Source organism: Copadichromis virginalis, linkage group LG7 (assembly GCF_057382275.1).
Source record: "Copadichromis virginalis isolate Kocher_CV1m ecotype Utaka linkage group LG7, C_Virginalis_male_GT1.1, whole genome shotgun sequence".
Lineage (NCBI taxonomy): Eukaryota > Metazoa > Chordata > Actinopteri > Cichliformes > Cichlidae > Copadichromis > Copadichromis virginalis.
In genome coordinates, this window is record NC_140624.1 from 62,558,864 (window position 1) to 62,577,514 (window position 18,651).

The window sequence follows — 18,651 nt, forward strand, 5'->3', positions numbered from 1 at the left end:
TGAGTCCCCAAATCAAGGTGGGGTATGGGCTTTGTGAAGTGCTAAACTTATGTGCTGGGAGTGGCCAGTCAAGCTGTTGTAATATGCCGAGCAGAAACTGCAGACAACAGGAAATGTGGTTATGAAGGTCAATTCTGTTCTGATCCTTGAAGGGAAAAAATTCCACTCCTCTGAAAAGAGGGGGGGGAAAAAAGAGTGGAATTTTGTTGCACTCCAACAGAGCTGGGGTGATTGAGGTATCTTAGAAAGTAAACTGGAACCCACATTTTTTGTTAATGTCAAAAAACAATTCATGTCCTGATTGGCTAGTTAAACATGGAAATAATGTCTAAACAGACACTAAGAAAACTCTTATTAGCGCGTCTCAGAGTAACTACAGTTTCTGTGACAGCACTGTAAAACACATTGGTTGAAACACGAGTGTCAACTGACAGGGTGAAGTTACATAATAAATTATTTGCAACCTATAAGGACAATATAAGCAGTATAGAGACTGACAAAAGTTTGAGAGTCATGATAAGAAGTATAGAAGTATATATAATAGGATGGTTTTGCAGCACTTGCTTGTTTTTCAAGGACTGTTTTATCATATCTAAACTAAAGCATCAATAGTTACATATTCTCACAGATACATTACCGCCAAAATAAATTCAACGGAATACGCACAGCTACTGCTAATACCGCTATTGTTTTACTCTCAGCTTAATTACTGTACTTGCGTCTCACAAGGGGGTGGGGTCATTGTGCTATTTCTGACATCAGGGTCTATGTGACGCACACGGGAATAAGGAAGAAGCCAGGTCCTCTGCAGACAAAAAGCTCTTTCTCTCTCACGCAGTTGCCAAAAGGCTCTGTGAGAAAGAGACACAGAGAGGGTGTGCACGTGTGCGAGCCAGTGAGCGAGATTGTTACTACAGCTGTAAGACCATCATCTATGGCTGATTCTGAGACAAAAGGACTCCACTGCTTGTCAAATGACACACTAAAAGCCCAGGGGGTCCTTCGCTTCCTGTTTCTGTATACAGCCTGTACAATCTGCAGGGCTGTGAGGTACTAGAAACACAGGAGGGATTTGCTTCAAAAGGAGGGAAAAAAAAAAAAAAAAAAAGCTTGTAAGACTTAAACAAGGGTTCCATTGTGCAAATCGACCCTGCAACGTCCCCTGAAAGCAGCAGGCACTTTTACAATGTGTACCTCTCTACTAATCAACAACTTACAATCCCACATTTCATATCCATATAGACTGACAAAACAGCAGCACTTAACTGTAACCCCTTAAGCATTTTATCCACCTTAAGAATATGCAAACTCCTCGCAGAAAGCACCCAGCCTAGTAGCAAATGGTAACTTGGAACCTTTTTTGTTCTGAATAAACAGTCTTAACCGATGCACTACAATGCCGTCACACTTACCCAATTAACAAGGCCACCGGGCAAACAAGCCTTTGACAACTATAACAATACCAATCACAAAATACTAAATAATGCAGCTGATTATTTAATTAAATTGAACTGAAAGTTAAAGGTTCTGCCTGCCATTCTACTTCTAAATATCCTGTAAGCAAGCAGTCTGATAGCAGTTTTCTATCGGTGTGATATCCCATATGGAAAAGATATAAATCTTATAAAGTTTGTATCTGTCTTGTGTGAAACTTGTATGAAAAGCATATAAGAGTGAAAACAGATATAAGATCCCTTGAAAAATTATATAATGAAACTTGTATGTTTTGGATACTTACTAAAACAATATATGAAAGTAATGAGAAAGTGGCCACTTTCATGAGTAATCACATATAAGTTTTTACTATTTCTTTTCCATATGGGATTGTACTAAGAGGTCTTTAAGACCTCACACATACCTACACACAGTATACTATCATAATATAATTTAATTATAATACAACATCATTATAACATGTACATAATATGCCTAAATTGCAGGATATTTGAACTTTTGACCTCTACTCTTACTTGGTCTTACTTTGACCTTCTCCGTAGCAACAAATCTGATGATGCAAAATAAGGCTACAGATTTTTTTTTTAAAGATTATTATAATAAACTTTAAAAAATAAATTCTTTTCAGATATGTTGTGGAAGGTACTGCGACTCAGAATTTGACACCTTTGCACATCCTCCATTTGTGCATGACATTGTTGAATTACTTTTGTTTAGTTGTGTAAACATCTATTTATTAAAAAAAAAAAAAAATGATGTGTGGTCAAGTGATGAAACTAACATGAATAAACATGTGGATCACATGTTCAATCACTTATTCATATCTGGCATCATCACGAGACGTCAGACCTAACTGATTAACTGTGCATGTCTCAGTGTCACAGCATCCCACACCCACATCCTGACTTGGCCTACCTCTGAATAAATTCGGGAAAATCTTTTGAGATTTGATGTGGAACAATCCAGCTATGCCTTCCAATATAATGGTTTGCATCAAATGTTCTTTATCTCTTTTTTTTTTAAATCTTGTTACAAAATTAAGAAAGCGTCACATCACAATAATTCACCTACCATATACAGAGAGATATATCTCTATGCTCACAATGTATGATTGAAAATCATCTAAACAAAGTGCATAGGTGTAAAATTAAACTAAATAGCTTATCCATAGTTTTTTTTAACTGTTGTTTTTGGATTCAGCACATTAAAATCCAGGAGCAATAAGAGGACATGAAAGAAACTGCACATTTTGCAAGTATTGCGGCAAAAATGCCATTAAGACTCGAGTTAAGACTGAACTTATCCTTAACTACTGTCCCAGCTACTCTAAAAGTATAGAGAGCAGTATTTTATGTACAATATTCCAGTCTAATGTCAAACTTCAGCAGCACTGAGTGCGACATCAATATTTAAGCACAGTGTGTTTATGCTCTGCTGCTCTGGACTGAATAAAATCTTCCCTGTCACAGTTTCCCTTCCAGCTCTTCAATATGGACCCATAGCGCAGCGCTATTGAAGGTGCTGTTTTGGAGCTCAACATTACAGGACGACAACACTTACTTACCTGCCTGTTCCTGACGGCCCATGTCACTAGAGGCTCAAGACTCTCAGTGGAGTTTACTGCCACAGTCAATTACATAAAGACAATGCGTTCAGCTTTCACATAGACACTTTACCAACTTTATAAGAGGACTCATTGATTGCCATGAAAAACAACCAGAAGCAACAATCAATTGGTGGAATTTCCATTCCACATTTCGATCTGGGCGTGCCACACAAACACTGCAAAACACTCAGTGACAGACATGATAAAGTAGTAGCACCAAGGTGACCATGACCTTCAAACTAAAAGAAACCCCATGATATTTAATGTTCAAAGGCTATTTCCAATCTACTGAGCCAAAGAGTGCAGCTTGTATGAATATCAGCCAACCACAGCAGCTAATTAAATTCCATTGTCCATCAGCTGATCATGCATATCTGCTAGCAGCTGTAATTCTGTGGTGTTGAAACATACTTGCCTACTAAATATTTGCCATAAAGTCTCAATATAGCCTGACTGGGGAAGACAATAGAAGCCCTGTTCTAGTTGAAAAAACAAAACCAGCTTTTCAACACTAACTACTTGATGTTTAGATATATATATATTTAAAAAAAAAAAAAAAAAAAGCGATCAGAACAGACTTTACTTTTCATTAAGTTTCATAAGGTATACAATCGACTGGAGTGGGCAGGCATTGACAAGGCGTCCTGCTTTAGTTTTGAATGATATACCGGAAAATCAAGTCTCGTGTCAACAGACTTGATTTGGTGCCAGTAATTCGGCACCAAGTAACAATTCTTGACTTGCAAATGTGATGACACTGGTTTGCGCTGAAAGACAGCATAAAGTTAATGCAATTTTCTTTAGACCACGCCAGTTTATAACAAAAGTTGTCTCGAAACACTTTGTAGTAAATAAAGAACTTCTACACGCAATAAAAGTGTAAGAATTCTTCCGTTTTCCTTTATCGCAACATCCAACAATCTAACCTGACCCAGTAAGCAAGGTGACTTCTCACCAGAGCAAAACACAGCATACAAATGTTCTGTTAAGCTATGGACGCAATACAAGATGAGCAATATGGATGAAACTGAAGTGGATATTTTTTTGGAAAAATGTATTTAAAACACTGAGAACCTGGGCTTTGTCATACAAGCTTGGGTCCGTGTTGGAGTTCATTGTGGTTAGTGAAAATCAGTTCGTCAGGGTACTGCTGCCAACAGTCACTTTGAAGTTTATCAGAATATAACCTTCACAATAACAGGCTACTCCAGGCCAGTTAGAGGAAAAGGGGGGGAAAACACCACCACAGTTCAGAAATAAAGTTTTTACTTAAAAATGAATTAATACTAGCAACACGAAAGTGCTTTCAGTGCGACTGTCATTTACAAGGGAAACATCTGCCATGTTCTTTAGATATGTTTGTTTCTTAATAACGTAAACAGTGACACAAACCAGCAAACACAGCGGTAGTCTGGGTTCAGTCATTTTGACCTGAACATCTTACAGAGCATCTGTCCGAAGAAGAAGAAGAAAAACAAAAACCACACCACAACAACAAAAACAACTTTATCTGACAGGACTGCTGTGACCTAGATGGAGTACACGGGAAAAGCAGAGGTTCCCATCTACCAATAACACACGTAGAGCGGCATGTGATGGTTTAAAGACAATAAACGGAGATTGTAAATACATAAGGTGAACACTCTGACAGTTGGGGTTAATTCCCATTATAATAAGATAAGTTGTAGTCTGATTTCTATATGATTCAACCAGTAGTTTCGGGTGATGCGAGTGGTCTTACCTTGTCCAGCTCATCGTGCAGCTCCGACAGGGTGGGTCTGGTGAGTTTCTCCCCCAGCGGTGCTGCTGTCTGCCGGTAGAAATCGATGTTGGGCACGGCATCGATGGTATTGTGACCAAAAGTTCTCAAGTAATAGGTATTGGTGTGCGTGTCATAGTGATAGTGATGTTGCCCCCCAGTCGACGAATGTAAGCTAGTCTCGCTCATCACCGTGTCTCCGTTCTGCATTCCCTCAGTCGGCGCTGCCTCCGGAGAGTCCACGCTGCCTACCCCAGTCGGATCCGCAAAGTTCACCACCCGAAACCGGCCTTTAGCTTCCTCTCCGCTGACAGCTGGATTGCTACTCGGAGCATCTGGGGCAGAGGCGTCGGAGCTCGGAGTCTTATCATCGGCGGCGCCCGCAGCCTCAGCCACGAGGTCCACTTGGAAACGGCTTTGACTGGGCGTCGGACCGGGTGGCTTCTGCCCCGCATCCGGGGCTAGAAAATCATGGTCCGTCGCAGAGTTCTCCGCCGGAGCGGAAGACGCAGAGGATGGTGCTGACATGGTACAGCAAACAGAGATGAACGTGGAAAGCGTGTGGATCAAACGCTTTACTCGGCCACACAATATAATGGATGCGAGCAAAAACCCGGTTGCCACCCGTTACAAAGCGTCTTCCTATTTACAGGAAAAATGAACTCGCTGCTCTGACTGGTTAGAAAAGGCGCAGGATAGCGGCGAGGAAAGGAGGAGTAGTGAGGGTAGCTTGTTAGCACGGTCGGAACAAGACTACAGATTGTAAACTTTCCGTCGCTCTCCTACTTCTTCTTCCACGGTGATAAATCCCAAAACTCACAATTTATCGTCCCTCGCTCGGGGACACAGCACTAGATCCCAGCCACTTATGGTCCTTCTGCTGCCCTGAAAACGATGCTGATATCGACCTTGCCGTAGCTCCTCCTAGACTCCCAGAGATTTCCTTGCTGCTATTTTACACACTTCAGACGGCATCGCCAGAGGGCGGACAACGACTAACAAGAACCTCGCGAGGTGTCAGTGATCGCGTTCCTTTTTAAGAGGGAAGGTAATGTCGCGAGAACATATGACAATACCCAAAGAGTAGGCGTGACGTTGTTTGACCCCTGTGAGATCGGAGAAGAGGGGAGGGGATTTGGGGACGGGCGGGGAAGGGCATAACGCACCACTATATGTGCCGCTGTTTGTCTGTTTGTCCGTTTGTCTTTGTCAAAGCTCCATCTACGACTTCACAAGTATAGGTTTTGTCTGTTGTACATTGCCTATCTCACTGTAGTATGTGGATGGGATAACGTTTGCCCTTTAGCGGTGTATTGTACCCAGCGTGGCCCAAACCCTTCATGTCCCAAAACATTTTGAGTTTTCTCTGCATTTATGCAGACGCATAGCACAGAACTCTCAGTCAATACATAAGCAGTCTGTGGGCCTCCTTCCTTTCTTGTTCCATATCTCTTAAGCTACCTTTGAGGGGTTTTTAAACTATTTGAATAATATTTTATAAGTTATCAGTACATTTTAGATTTATTATTTTAATATACAATAGTCCGTAGTGGTAATTAGGGTAAGAAGTAATGAACTCTTCATATAACACATCTGTCTGTGAACATTTCATCACATTTCAACCCTTATTTCTCAACATACAGTATTCTACCATTAATTTCTGGTTAAAAACCATTTTGCTTGAAGTGTCAAGCGAGTGCCTTTTTTCATTTTTATTTATTAGGGCATTAACATAAGTTGCACAGGGCTAATAGCAGTATGTTAAAAATGGATTCGATTAAAATGATTATCCCCTCCATGAATTGCTACCGTTTTTGTGATGAAGGGATTTGTGTGTCCCAGGGATCCTAAATTCATCCTGGGTGAGGGACCAGACAAAGAGTGATTCAGAAGATAAACATGAGTGTAACATCAGGGGAGCACGTCATCCTGCCTGGGATAGGGTTACTGGGGCCCAGCCCTGGATCCAGACCTTGCTCCATCGTGCCCAAGGAAGAGCGCCTGGTGGCCAGGCCCCATGGGTTACCTGAGCACTCAAAGCGCTTTATACAACTTGCCCCATTAATACACCCATTAATATAAGCATTTGTGAACACATAGGGACTCACACAGTGATCTGATTGCTTTTTCTTTAGTGTTTATGCACACAGTGCTTCTGATTCGGCACTGATGTTCTCCAAGCGTCCTCAGCTTTCCAGCTGACTGCCCTCACCTGTCGGGCAGATTTTGCTCCATGGTAGGATCTCTCATGCCAAATTGGTCCTGAGTGAGGGACTAGAGTAAGTATTTCAGAAGACCCTTATGAGTACAAGACCAAGGGAACAGTTCACCCTGCCCAGGATAGGGTTACCAGGGCCCCGTCCTAGAGCCAGGCCCGGGGAGGGCGGCCAGTGAGCACCTGATGGCCATGTCTCCTGTAGGCTCACCAGCCGCCAGAGGCACCGAAGCGCTTAGGTGCAGCGTTTGCTGGGTGGCAGCCAAAGACAGAGACCTTTTCAAACCGATCCCTGGTTACCAAGACTGACAACTGCTACATTGAACATCACCTTTCTGCACCTTTTGGTCAGGGAAGGGGTCCTCACTGTCATCTGCGCTTATGCACAGAATGACAGTTCAGGGTACCTGGCCTTCTTGGAATCTCTGAGATTCTTTTAGAGATTTTAACAAAAATCCTTTTTGTAATGTCAAGTTAAGTAACATTTTTTGTAGCTTCTTATATTTGACTTAAAAAAAACAGAAAAGAAACAAAAGTGTATAGATACTGTTACAGTTATGTAGAACTTGTCCCTTTCAAGACAACATTAATTAATTTTAAAAAAAAGTCACCTGTAACCTCAGGTAGCTAAAGATAGAACAAACAATACTAACCAGTACTTCATTACCTGTGATCTGTCTGCTGAGTGGTTTGTAGTGATTTAATTAATCACAAATAGTTAAAAACCAGGCAGCCTAAGGCTGTTTTTACTGAGTTTGAGCTTGTGACTGTCTCCAATTTAGAGGATGTGATTCGCCATATTAAGCCTGCAGGTTCCCCCCGGGATCCTATCCCTCCACAATTTTTAAAAGAAATTTTTCCTAGTATAGGGCATTCTGCCCCTGCCATTATTAACAGTAGTCTGTCCTCTTGTGTGGTTCCTGCAACCTTGAAACATGCAGTAGTGCAGCCACTGCTTAAGAAACCTGGTCTTGTTCACACAGTTTTAGCTAATTATAGGCCTATTTCCAAGCTACCTTTACTTTCCAAGGTTTTAGAGAAAACTGTTTTTTGTCAGCTGAAAGATTTTCTAGATAATAATGGCATCCTTAAGATTTTTCAGTCAGGTTTAAAAACACTTCATAGCACAGAATCTGCATTATTAAGGGTCTTTAATGACATCCTTCTGGCATGTGAGTCTGATAACCACATTGTTCTGGTCTTGCTTGACCTAACTGCTGCCTTTGACACAGTAGACCACAGCATCTAATATCTCGATTAGATGATCTAGTGGATATTGGCGGCACTGCATTTAATTGGTTTAGGTCTTATGTGGCAAATAGAACTTTCTCTGATAGCCTTCTCAGTTCCGAATCATCTAATTCTTCAATTTTAGGGCCACTGCTCTTTTTACTGTATTTATTGTCTCTGGGCTCCATCCTTAGAAGGCGTGGGATCTCTTTTCATTGTTATGCTGATGACTGCCAAATGTATTTGCCACTAAAGCAGAAGGTTGGCATCTCCATAAGACCTCTCTTGACATGTCTGGACATTAAAGCTTGGTTGGCTTTAAACCTTTTTAATTTTAATGAAAAGAAAACAGAGGTCTTGGTGTTTAGACCTGATGGTCCCTGTGAGTCCTCCTCTGTTGACTTGGGACCCCTGGAAGTTTATTTTAAACCTGTTATTACTGACCTTGGTTTTAAATTGACAGTGATTTTTAATTGGAAAGAAAATTAGAGCAGTGCAGAAGTCCAGCTTTTATCATTTAAAGCGTCTGGCAAGAGTGAATTCCTTTCTTTCCAGGGAGCACTTTGAAACAGTGGTCCATGCTTTTATTTCTTCCCGTCTGGACTACTGTAACTCACTTTATGTGGGGTTAGTCAGTTGTTGCTCTCACGTCTGCAGCAGGTTAAAAGCAGGTTGTAAAAGAGAGCATATAACCTCTGTGCTGGCCGGCTGCACTGACTACCTATGTCTTTTAGAGTTTTTCTTTTTTTTTTCTTTTTTTAAATTTTTTATGTTTGTTTTTGAATGCTTTCACAATCTTGCCGAGCCTTACCTGTCTGAGCTTCTTCTAAATTATGGAATAACTTGCCCTTGCGCATTAGAGAGGCCCCTTCATTGCCCACTTTTAAAACACGTCTTAAGACCCATTTTTATTCTTTGGCTTTTGTGAGTCATAATAAGTTATTTCATCACAATTACACAGAAACTAACAAACTAATTAATTATTTTATATTTTATATTTATATCTTATGTAATTTTATTATTTAGTTCCAATGTACAGCACTTTGAGTCAGCTGTGGTTGTTTTAAAGTGCTTTATAAATAAAGATGATGATGATAATGATGATGATGATGAACATTTGACATCACAATGGGAACACACAGTGTTATTTAGTATGTAAATAATTCTTATTTGTGTAACAACAAACATCTCCTCTCTGGTTAAGGAGCTGTTGTTTCTGTTACAGAGAGGACTGAGGGCAAGTCTGCCGTCACCTTACTTAGTAGCTACTCATGAGTGAGCATTATTTTTACATCAACAATCCACAAGCAGCCTATTCTGACGTGGGTGTGGGCAGTGACACAACTTGTAGTTAAAAAAAGTGTTGCAACTTAGTCTCAGTAATATACTTTCAGTGAAATATAAATCAAGAGAATGAACCAACAGCTTGTGATAATTAATAGTAAAATAATGAGCCATTTCATGTCAGTTATAGACTTATGTTACTTATGTATTCTATGATTGTACATATGTGTGTGTGGGTGGCTGTGTATCTGAGCACTCGTCTACAGGCACCTTCAGGCCTGGTGGGTGTGGCCCTGCTAGGGGACTGGCCACACCCGAGACTCCACGAGAGGTGTGGAGTGCCAGACAGCACCCAGCACGGGGAGTGCTGAGACACGGGAGCGGAGAGCACAAACACTGGGAGAAGACACAACACGGGAGTTTGGGGAAAGAACAAGATTCTCTTCATATTATGTCCAAAATGTGTGATGGCGTTTTCTCTAATTTTGTCCAATACATAATTTATGAAATAGTTGTAAGCAGAGCAAAAATGTCCTAATTTAGCAGCTCACTAACGCAGATATCTAATCAGCCAATCACATAATAGCAGTATTTAGGTATGTAGACATAGTTCAGAGTGTTAGATTGAGTTATAAGTAGGAGATGGATGGATAGAATAACTCCAGTAAAACATGCCAATGAAGGTTATTTAAGCAAAGAAATAAAAGCATATACAAGACACTGTTCTAGGGTTCAGCCTGACCTTGTTGTAAGCACTAGGAACACTGCAGTTTAGAGGGTCTGCCTGGAGGCCAGTAGCAGAAGCAAAGCAAGTCGGGAGGCTGGCTGGGTGGCCAGCGATGGAAACAAACCAAATCACGGAGCCAGCTGGGAGGCCATCCGGGAGGCTATGGACAGAACTGCCCTGGAGTGGCCAGGAGTTTGAAGGTAAATATGTTGCAAAGTGTGAGAGCTCGTAGAATAAAAAATGAGAATGTGAATAACAATTTGAACTTGTATTTTGAAATTTCCACTTGTAAAAATGTTTCCTTTCATTTTTTTGCTGTTTCCTGTTTTGTTGTGGTAGTTGTTAAGTACTCATTTCCTGTTTTGTTTTACTAAATTCTAATAAAACATTTTACTAAATCTGTCTGTTCATCATTATTTGTATTTATGATGTCTTTCTGTGTCTCTAATCATTTCTTTTCTTTAAAGCCACACCCTGGTGTTCAAACATTATTTTACAAGAAGAAACAAGAAATGTAATACTTGAAGAGTAATTTGTTTATTTCATCTACACTGTTTGATGGATGAGTAATGTTACCATAACTTTCAAGCTGGAGTGGTGGAGTATAATATATCATCAGTGTTTGGTTTATTTTGTCTATATTTGTGGCCTTTCAGTTAACAGGGTAGTGTGACGTTCAGTGAGGACAGCCTTACTTTATATGCCAAACACACTCAACTTATTCATGGAAAGGTGACTGTTAAGCCCCGTCATGTATGTTTATGTGGAGGGAAATAAATGTCAACATTCTATATGAACATGACATTTTTAAAAATGTCCACAGACTAATGTCATTGTCATGTTAAGTGTAAAATGTCATGTCTAGAGTACATTTTTAGTCTGTTTAGTAGACTAATGTCAACAGACATTTCATGTTTAACATAAATACATGCAATATTTAACTTTTGTAATGTGGGACGTATCATGTCAATAATTTACAGGTTTGAAATGAATGTAGTTCTAGCTGTGGTTAATTAAGTTAGAGCTGGAAATATATTGCGTGGATGGTGAGATAAGTGTAAGCGTGTTTGTATTTGTGTTTGAAATTATTAAACAACAGTTCAAGCTGGCTTGTATTTTGCAAACTCGTGTGATATTAGTTAGACATAAACAAAGGAACTTGGAAAGAAAGACACTTGACTTTTTCATTTCTTAAACCTAAAGGTGGAGAGCACCAGGTAATTAAACCCTGGGGGGGGGGGGGGGGATCCTTTAAGAGGGTTGTTGATGCACCATCAATCATGTGTGTCAACACATGAGCCAAAGTGTGAAAAGAGGTTTTTTGTAAAACCACTGTAATACCTTGCCTCACTCTATTGAGGTCCCCTCTTGCAAGATGTGAGTGGGGGTTGAGGCGCCTGGGAAGAGATCTAAAAACTCCATTGTAGGTGGCTGATAGCTGGTGTCGTAAGCCACCACCTCTGTCCAATAATGTTTATTTGTAATGGCCTCTTTTACTCCTCTTTCAAACGATCTATCTTTTGGTCCAAAAATGTGACCACTGACATCCTTTAACAAGTGACCTTTATCCTTCAGTTGCAGGATTCACCAATAACGTCTGCAAACTTACGTTGAATCCAGATGAAAGAATAGGGTCATTTCATGTGGTCTCACTCTTTACTTTTATCCCATCAACTAAGGCAGTTTAGAATGTCAGAAATTGACTACATTGTTAGAACTCGGTCTTATCCCCAAGTATTTTACAGCAAGGATTTCTACAGACAAAAGGATGGCTGTGTCATGTTATCTCCAGAATTAACCATTATAGCCAAGTAAAACTCTTAGCTCTTTCAAAGGGGTAGCACTTAGTCCTTGTTACAGATGTGTGAATAGCACCTGCATCAAAATCACTACAAACCAGTGTTAAAACCTCCCAATTCTTTCGATCTTTGGGCTGAAGGAAGGACAATACTCGGTGTATAAATGCTCAATCAACTATCATTTATTCCATACAATTCAACACTTTATGAGCATAAACCAGAGGTGTGGACTCGAGTCACATGACTTGGACTCGAGTCAGACTCGAGTCATTAATTTTATGACTTTAGACTTGACTTGAAAAAATGTTCTAAGACTTGTGACTTGACTTGGACTTGAACCGGTTTACTTGAAAAGACTTGATATTTTACCCAAAATATAAAATTTAACATGCATATTATATAGAGATTGAAAATGTGACGTCATTCACGGGTAGAACCGCAAAGGATTCTGGGAACTCGTGGCAAGCGGTAGTAGCTCACGCAGGCTTTCAATTAAAATCAGTTATACAGCGATAAAAAGAAACACAAAAATGTCAAGAAGCTGTTGTATTATTAACTGCAATAGCCGGTCGCATGACAGCCACGGGAAGCCGACGGGTAAAGAGATCGGTTGTTATCGGATTACGTCGTTGAAGAGAAATTGTTCGAGCCATGTTTCCGAAGTAACAAAGACGCGACGGGTGGCCTGGATTGCAGCCATTCAAAGACCAAATATAACGTCCCAGAACACTCCAGCTCACAGGTTAGTCTGCTCCAAGCATTTACACGAAGGTCAGTGTTTTTTAGTAGTTAATACGTCATTTTCATAACATAATTAGTGATATAGGTTACAAGTAAGTCTGGCGCTGAACAGAAATTGTCGCGCTATGCTCCTTTATTTATTGTGCATAAATAGTGAATTGTCCTGACACAATATTGCGTTTCGCTTCTGTTATTATGGTACATTAACAAAAACATATACTTTTATTCACAGGATAAAACAGGTTTTTTTGTATCACATAACTATTTTAGGAACAATTTGGTTTTTCGTTCTTACAAACACATTTCTTTTGAACTTGCCCAACGTTCTCAGTTTTTCAGTGCTCAACATTTTCAATTTTGTCCACATGATGGACAGAATGTAACTGTGTGCTTTCTGCAGATGTACTTCTTGCATTTCTCACAGAAAGTGCTTGTTTTCAAACAGGAACCTTCCTAACTAAGATTTAAAACAAAAGATTTCTACGTCTCCTCCAGTCTCAAACAGATGACAAACCAAGCAACACACCTGAGTCACTGACTTTCTTAAATCCACTCACTCTCACTGGCTGTTTATTACTAATCACTGTGTAACTGCTGTGAATTCACAGTAACTGCCATCTCCTTACAAATCTTCATTAGATTAACCACACTTATACAGACTGTATATAACTCCAGCCATGTTGATGGATTGCCTGTATTGGCTGGAAATATTAATTTCCAGGGAAAGAACACAGGCAGACGATGCTTACAGGATGTGATGTGACAACACTAATGAAATATTGATGTGTCATATTTGTCCAAGGTGTATTTCATTGTTATGGAAAAAGAGAATATCAAAATCATGATGACCAATTGGAGTGGTGATTTCTATGACTTTGTGTATATAATTTGGGATTTTGAACAAATGTAGGCCAATAAGGAATATATGATATCATTTCATTCTTTTCAATGGTTTATTTGCATGACGCACAAACAGACACAATTGAAAGGTACAAATGTGCATGACACGAATTCAAACGTGGTGCAGATGTGTGTCACCAGTTGATCTGGCTGTGGGCTGTGGCACTTGGCGCTGGTTGACTCGAGTCCATGTTAGTGCACAAAGTAAACTGCTCGCTTTAGTTGTGAAGCAAAAACGCTGAATTCGGAGACATAAACCGTGCGAGGGGAACGATAACGACGACAAGGGTCTCCCGATCGTTTACTCTTGCTGTCCTGCGAACAACATCGGCGTGGTGTTACTTGTTTGCTGTTTTCGCGATCGCGTCGCGCATGAGGATATCACCAGGTAAACTCGCCACATTTTTAAACATTTTGTTGTTCAACAGCATCAAGACTGACGGAGTGTGTTTGAGACAACCTCACAAGTGTCACAGGTGACACATTTGGCGTTTTTTTTGCTGGTTTGTCGGTAGCAGCTCCTGAAACGCAAGACTGCCACACATCTGTTCGACCATCGCCAGTTGATCTGGAACACCGGTCCTAAATCCGCATCCAAGAATAACATGCAGCTTATCTCAGAACTGTCGGTGAAAATTATTCTTGGAGCTAGGTTTAATTGAGCTGCATTTTAAAGAGGTGCAATTTCACAATTTGTGTATATTTTCTAAGTTCACTATTTTGTCATGTGTTGAGAAAAACACAGATTTTAAAATTACATGGTCTAATATTTACATTTAGCATATAACTGCAACATTATTTTTTCGTTTTTTTTTTAAAGACTCGAAAGGACTTGAAATTCAAAGTTTCAGACTTGTGACTTGACTCGGACTTTTACACCAGTGACTTGAGACTCGACTCTGACTTGCCTGACATTACTTGAGACTTACTTGAGACTTGCAAAACAATGACTTGGTCCCACCTCTGGCATAAACCATCCAGATGGGGAGACATGCATGCAGAGGGACACAGCAAATCTCCAACTGGTGGAGGGTTACTCAAGCTCTTGTAGCCTCTAGTGGCCCCCACCTAGTAGGGCTGAACGATATATCGCATTTGCGATAATATCGCGACATGATCAAGTGCAATTTTCTAACCGCAAAGGCTGCGATTATACTCTGAACATGTCCAAATTCATGGGCTGCATCCTCCTGAGGCCGCATTTGTAGACCGATTACGTCACAGCGACGCGCCGAAGGCTGTCCAAATTACTACCATATCCCAGAATTCATAGCGCGGCCCAGCCAAACTCCAGTTTCCAGCAATGGCGGCCGCTACTAAGTTTTAAAATTACTCATACTAATCTTTCAGGGTCACAAAATAAACTTTTAACATATTTTCAGGCGAGAAAGTAGTTGTGTAAACATCAAATATCTGCTCGGTTTATCAAGATATCCCATATTTGCAAAAGTGCTTCGACGTTTTCAGAGGCGTCTGCTACCCACCAGCTCGACAGCTAGCCGGGAGCTCGAGGGTTACTGATGCGGCCGAGAACGGCACAACTCCCGGCACATCATTTTCAGATCACCGCGGAGTTTCGCTGCTCGGGTTAAACGTAATATATAAGTCACTTAGACAACCTAAAAATGTTATTGTTGGGCTTTTTTCAGTGTTTTGTTTGTTCGTGAGTAAATCGGTTTGGCTGAGATTAAAGTTATTAGATTAGATAAAATAAAACTTTATTAATCCCCCGGGTGGGTTCCTCCTTGGTTTTCACACAGCTGACTAAACGTCAAACAGAAAACTTATTAAACAGAAGTATGAGACAGTCGAGAATTTACACCAGTGTCTGGTTATATTTTAGATAGCAAGAAGCAGACGGCCGAGTTTATTAAACTCCACCGAGACAGCGGTGACGCTAATCAGAACTAGACCGTCCAATTTCACGCCTTTAAATTTTAAAGGCGTGTTTGTGTGTGTGTTTATACAATTGCTATTATGTTTGCACTTTATGTGTAATGTTACTGACTGCAGAGATCAGTAAGATGTGTGTATTTTTTATTTATTAGTTTTATTTATTTAATATTATTTTTTAATTGAATGACTGTCTAGTAGTTCACAGATGTTGAAAAACTGAGTGTGGTAAAGCCACAGATTTTTTTTTATGTATATTTCTGCAATCTGCACATTGTACTGACTTTCATTTTAATGTTTACACCAGGGTTCCTTGTCAGCACTTTATGCTCAGATGTTTGTAAGCTAAAAATAAACTATTGTGTATGTTCAAATATACTGTTGTGATTGAAGAAGTTAAATAAAAATGTCAGTCATCAATTCATGCATCACCTCATGTGATCATAACAGAGGTCTGTCTTCCAGGAAAGAACAGTTTAAAATTAATGTAATATAGTATTGGCCATACTATATGATGTATTGCTTGTCTTTGTTTAATAATACAGAAGACAAAGACCTTAAAAAATAATCGCATATCGCATCGCAATCGCAATATTGGGGCAAAAAATCGCAATTAGATTATTTTCCATAATCGTTCAGCCCTACCACCTAGTCATAAAAAGCCTAAACTTACGTACCCTCTAACTCTCAGTGAGCCTGTGTTATGACCTTGGCTCCCTGCCTATCTGCTTCCAACAAGGGGGTGAAGCTCCTGTTGAATGTGCTTTGTGCTCTCTGCACACAGTATTCTCTTCTTAACTCAGCAGTATGAAATGTCATGAAACAGTGTAACTCACTCACAGTAAATCAACAGTATAGGATAATACAAACCTATCTAATGAATCTAATGATTTTCACATTCTTTTGTAATTCAGAAGCATAATGCAAACTAGAACTACAGCTACAAACTAATACTCTCTATAATAAGGAGTATGGTGTGGCTTACAGCAGTATAATGATTCACTCATTTCGATTATAGACATAGGATAGGATAATCTCACAATTCCCCCTTTGATCTCTTTTTAAAGAGATCACCAGTAAATCAGAACTACGCTAAACATGAGACAATGTGACCGGTAACATAGAAATACTAAGGGGTTTAATATGCAGGATGACGAGAGGATGGGCAACAGGTGGAAACGCAGCTGGAACAAATCTGTCTAATGAAACAGGGGAAGCAAAACTAAACATCTACACAGGGTAAGAGACTATCACAATAAAACAGGAAACAGACATCGACGACTCAGGTACCATCACAACTATAGTAAAAAACAAAACAAAGCATTAATAACATTAACACTTCAATGGAAAGTCAGAATTTAAGCCCCGTCCCCCAAATGAATAAATAAATAAAATAAAAAAATCGGGTCACGATAGCTGGGGTTTGTTAGTGAAGAAGGTCGAAAAGTTAGGAGTGAGAGTCATTTGGACTGGAACTGGAATTTAGAGTTCCAATTCCAAAAATGCAAATAAAACAAGTGTTGAACGCAACACAACAAATCTCAAAAAAAGTTGAGACAGGATTGTATTTATGAGTGTTTATCATCCCCTCTTCTTTTAATAACACTCCTTAAATGTCTCATAAATGAAGAGGCAAGTCGCTAAACTGTTGATCAAGGAATGCTGTCTGATGTAGGATTCATTCTGCTTTTCTGTATTTCTCTTAAATCAGATTGAGCGGATCGGGGATGATGTGATCAACAGTACAAAAAAATGAGATGCAGAAGTTTTGGACTTACTTTATTGTAGTTTTAACTATATGGCCAATCGGGATGCAGTTTGGAGCATGGAGAAATTATTTTAAACATGAGTTGTTTTAGGACTTTATTCTAAAATTTTTTTATTCATAATAAAAAAAACCCATTGATTTTTATTTTGGAACAATCTACAAGACTCTTTGATCATCCTTCAAGAAAATGGCACACTGTGTTTCTCTGATATCTAATTAACAAATTCAGCTGCTATTGAGTTTTACCTCTCGCTTTCTGCCCAGATGCTCTGCTACACAAAAAACAAGTGGGTTGCCATTACAAACATCATGCAGGTGAAAATATTTTTCCATACACACTCTGAGCAGATGTAAAACCCAGCATTTAACAGCATTACTAACAAGTAACATATCAGAGCTCACTGCATCAACCTGATGGGAAGAACGTGAAAATTTATGATGGAAAAAAAGTGTTTTTTCTAACAGTGACTATTTCAAAATGAATAAAATATATATATTTATAATATATTTATACATACATGCTGGTATTGACAGCAGCCATCGCTAGTGATTTTTAATCTGTATTTTTAGCACCTTATTTTGCCCCCCCCCCCCCCCCCCCCCACAAACAAAAAAACAAAACAAAAAACAAATACAAAAACAACCCCTTGTCATTCAAGAGCATAAGACAAACTATAGTTGTACAAAACACTGGAATACAGTAATGAAGTGCAATACTAAGAGTGGTTTTCAGTGTCGGGGTGGAAGAAAACCTGGGCATTAAGTGTCAGTGTGACCTCTCAAAGCGGTGTCAGACTATTAGCACATAGCTGGTCTCTGGAGCCACGGCACCAACCGCCTTCAAGTCATTCAGTTGTGAAATTTAATAAGTAACACAGTTCAAACAACACATTTTTATCAAAGGATGCCAATGCCTCCATCCTGCACTTCACACTGACACATCTGGATAAAACTAAAGTTCTGGACACTACTCTCTGAACGCTGTTTGTGGACTTCTCATCGTTGTACCATCCAAGCTGATGGCCACACATCTGGGCGTCAGCACTTCACTTTGCAACTTAACTCTGGGATTTCCAACCAACAGACTCCAGTCTGTTAGGTTAGATAGCCACATTTCCTCTGCCTTGATGTTTAGTATGAGGGTACCACAAGGCTGCATAGTCAATTCACTCCTCTAGTCACTGTTCATTTACAACTACATGAATCAAATAAATTGTGAAGTTTTCAAATGACATCAAGGCTTACAGGAAAGAAGTGGAAAATCTAGATTCTTG

At 39.7% G+C, this 18,651-nt stretch overlaps 1 protein-coding gene across 2 annotated transcripts in view; it reads right to left on the bottom strand.

The window, feature by feature from the left end:
- The window catches only part of slc12a2 (solute carrier family 12 member 2), a 70,963-nt gene extending 65,104 nt beyond the window's left edge, over positions 1-5,859 (bottom strand). For both annotated transcript variants that reach the window (XM_085464644.1, XM_085464643.1), the window contains exon 1: positions 4,803-5,859. In XM_085464644.1, coding sequence (XP_085320770.1) covers positions 4,803-5,348 — 546 coding nt within the window. In that variant the 5' untranslated portion in view covers positions 5,349-5,859. The remainder of the gene's footprint in view (positions 1-4,802) is intronic.
- Positions 5,860-18,651: the final 12,792 nt, after the last annotated feature.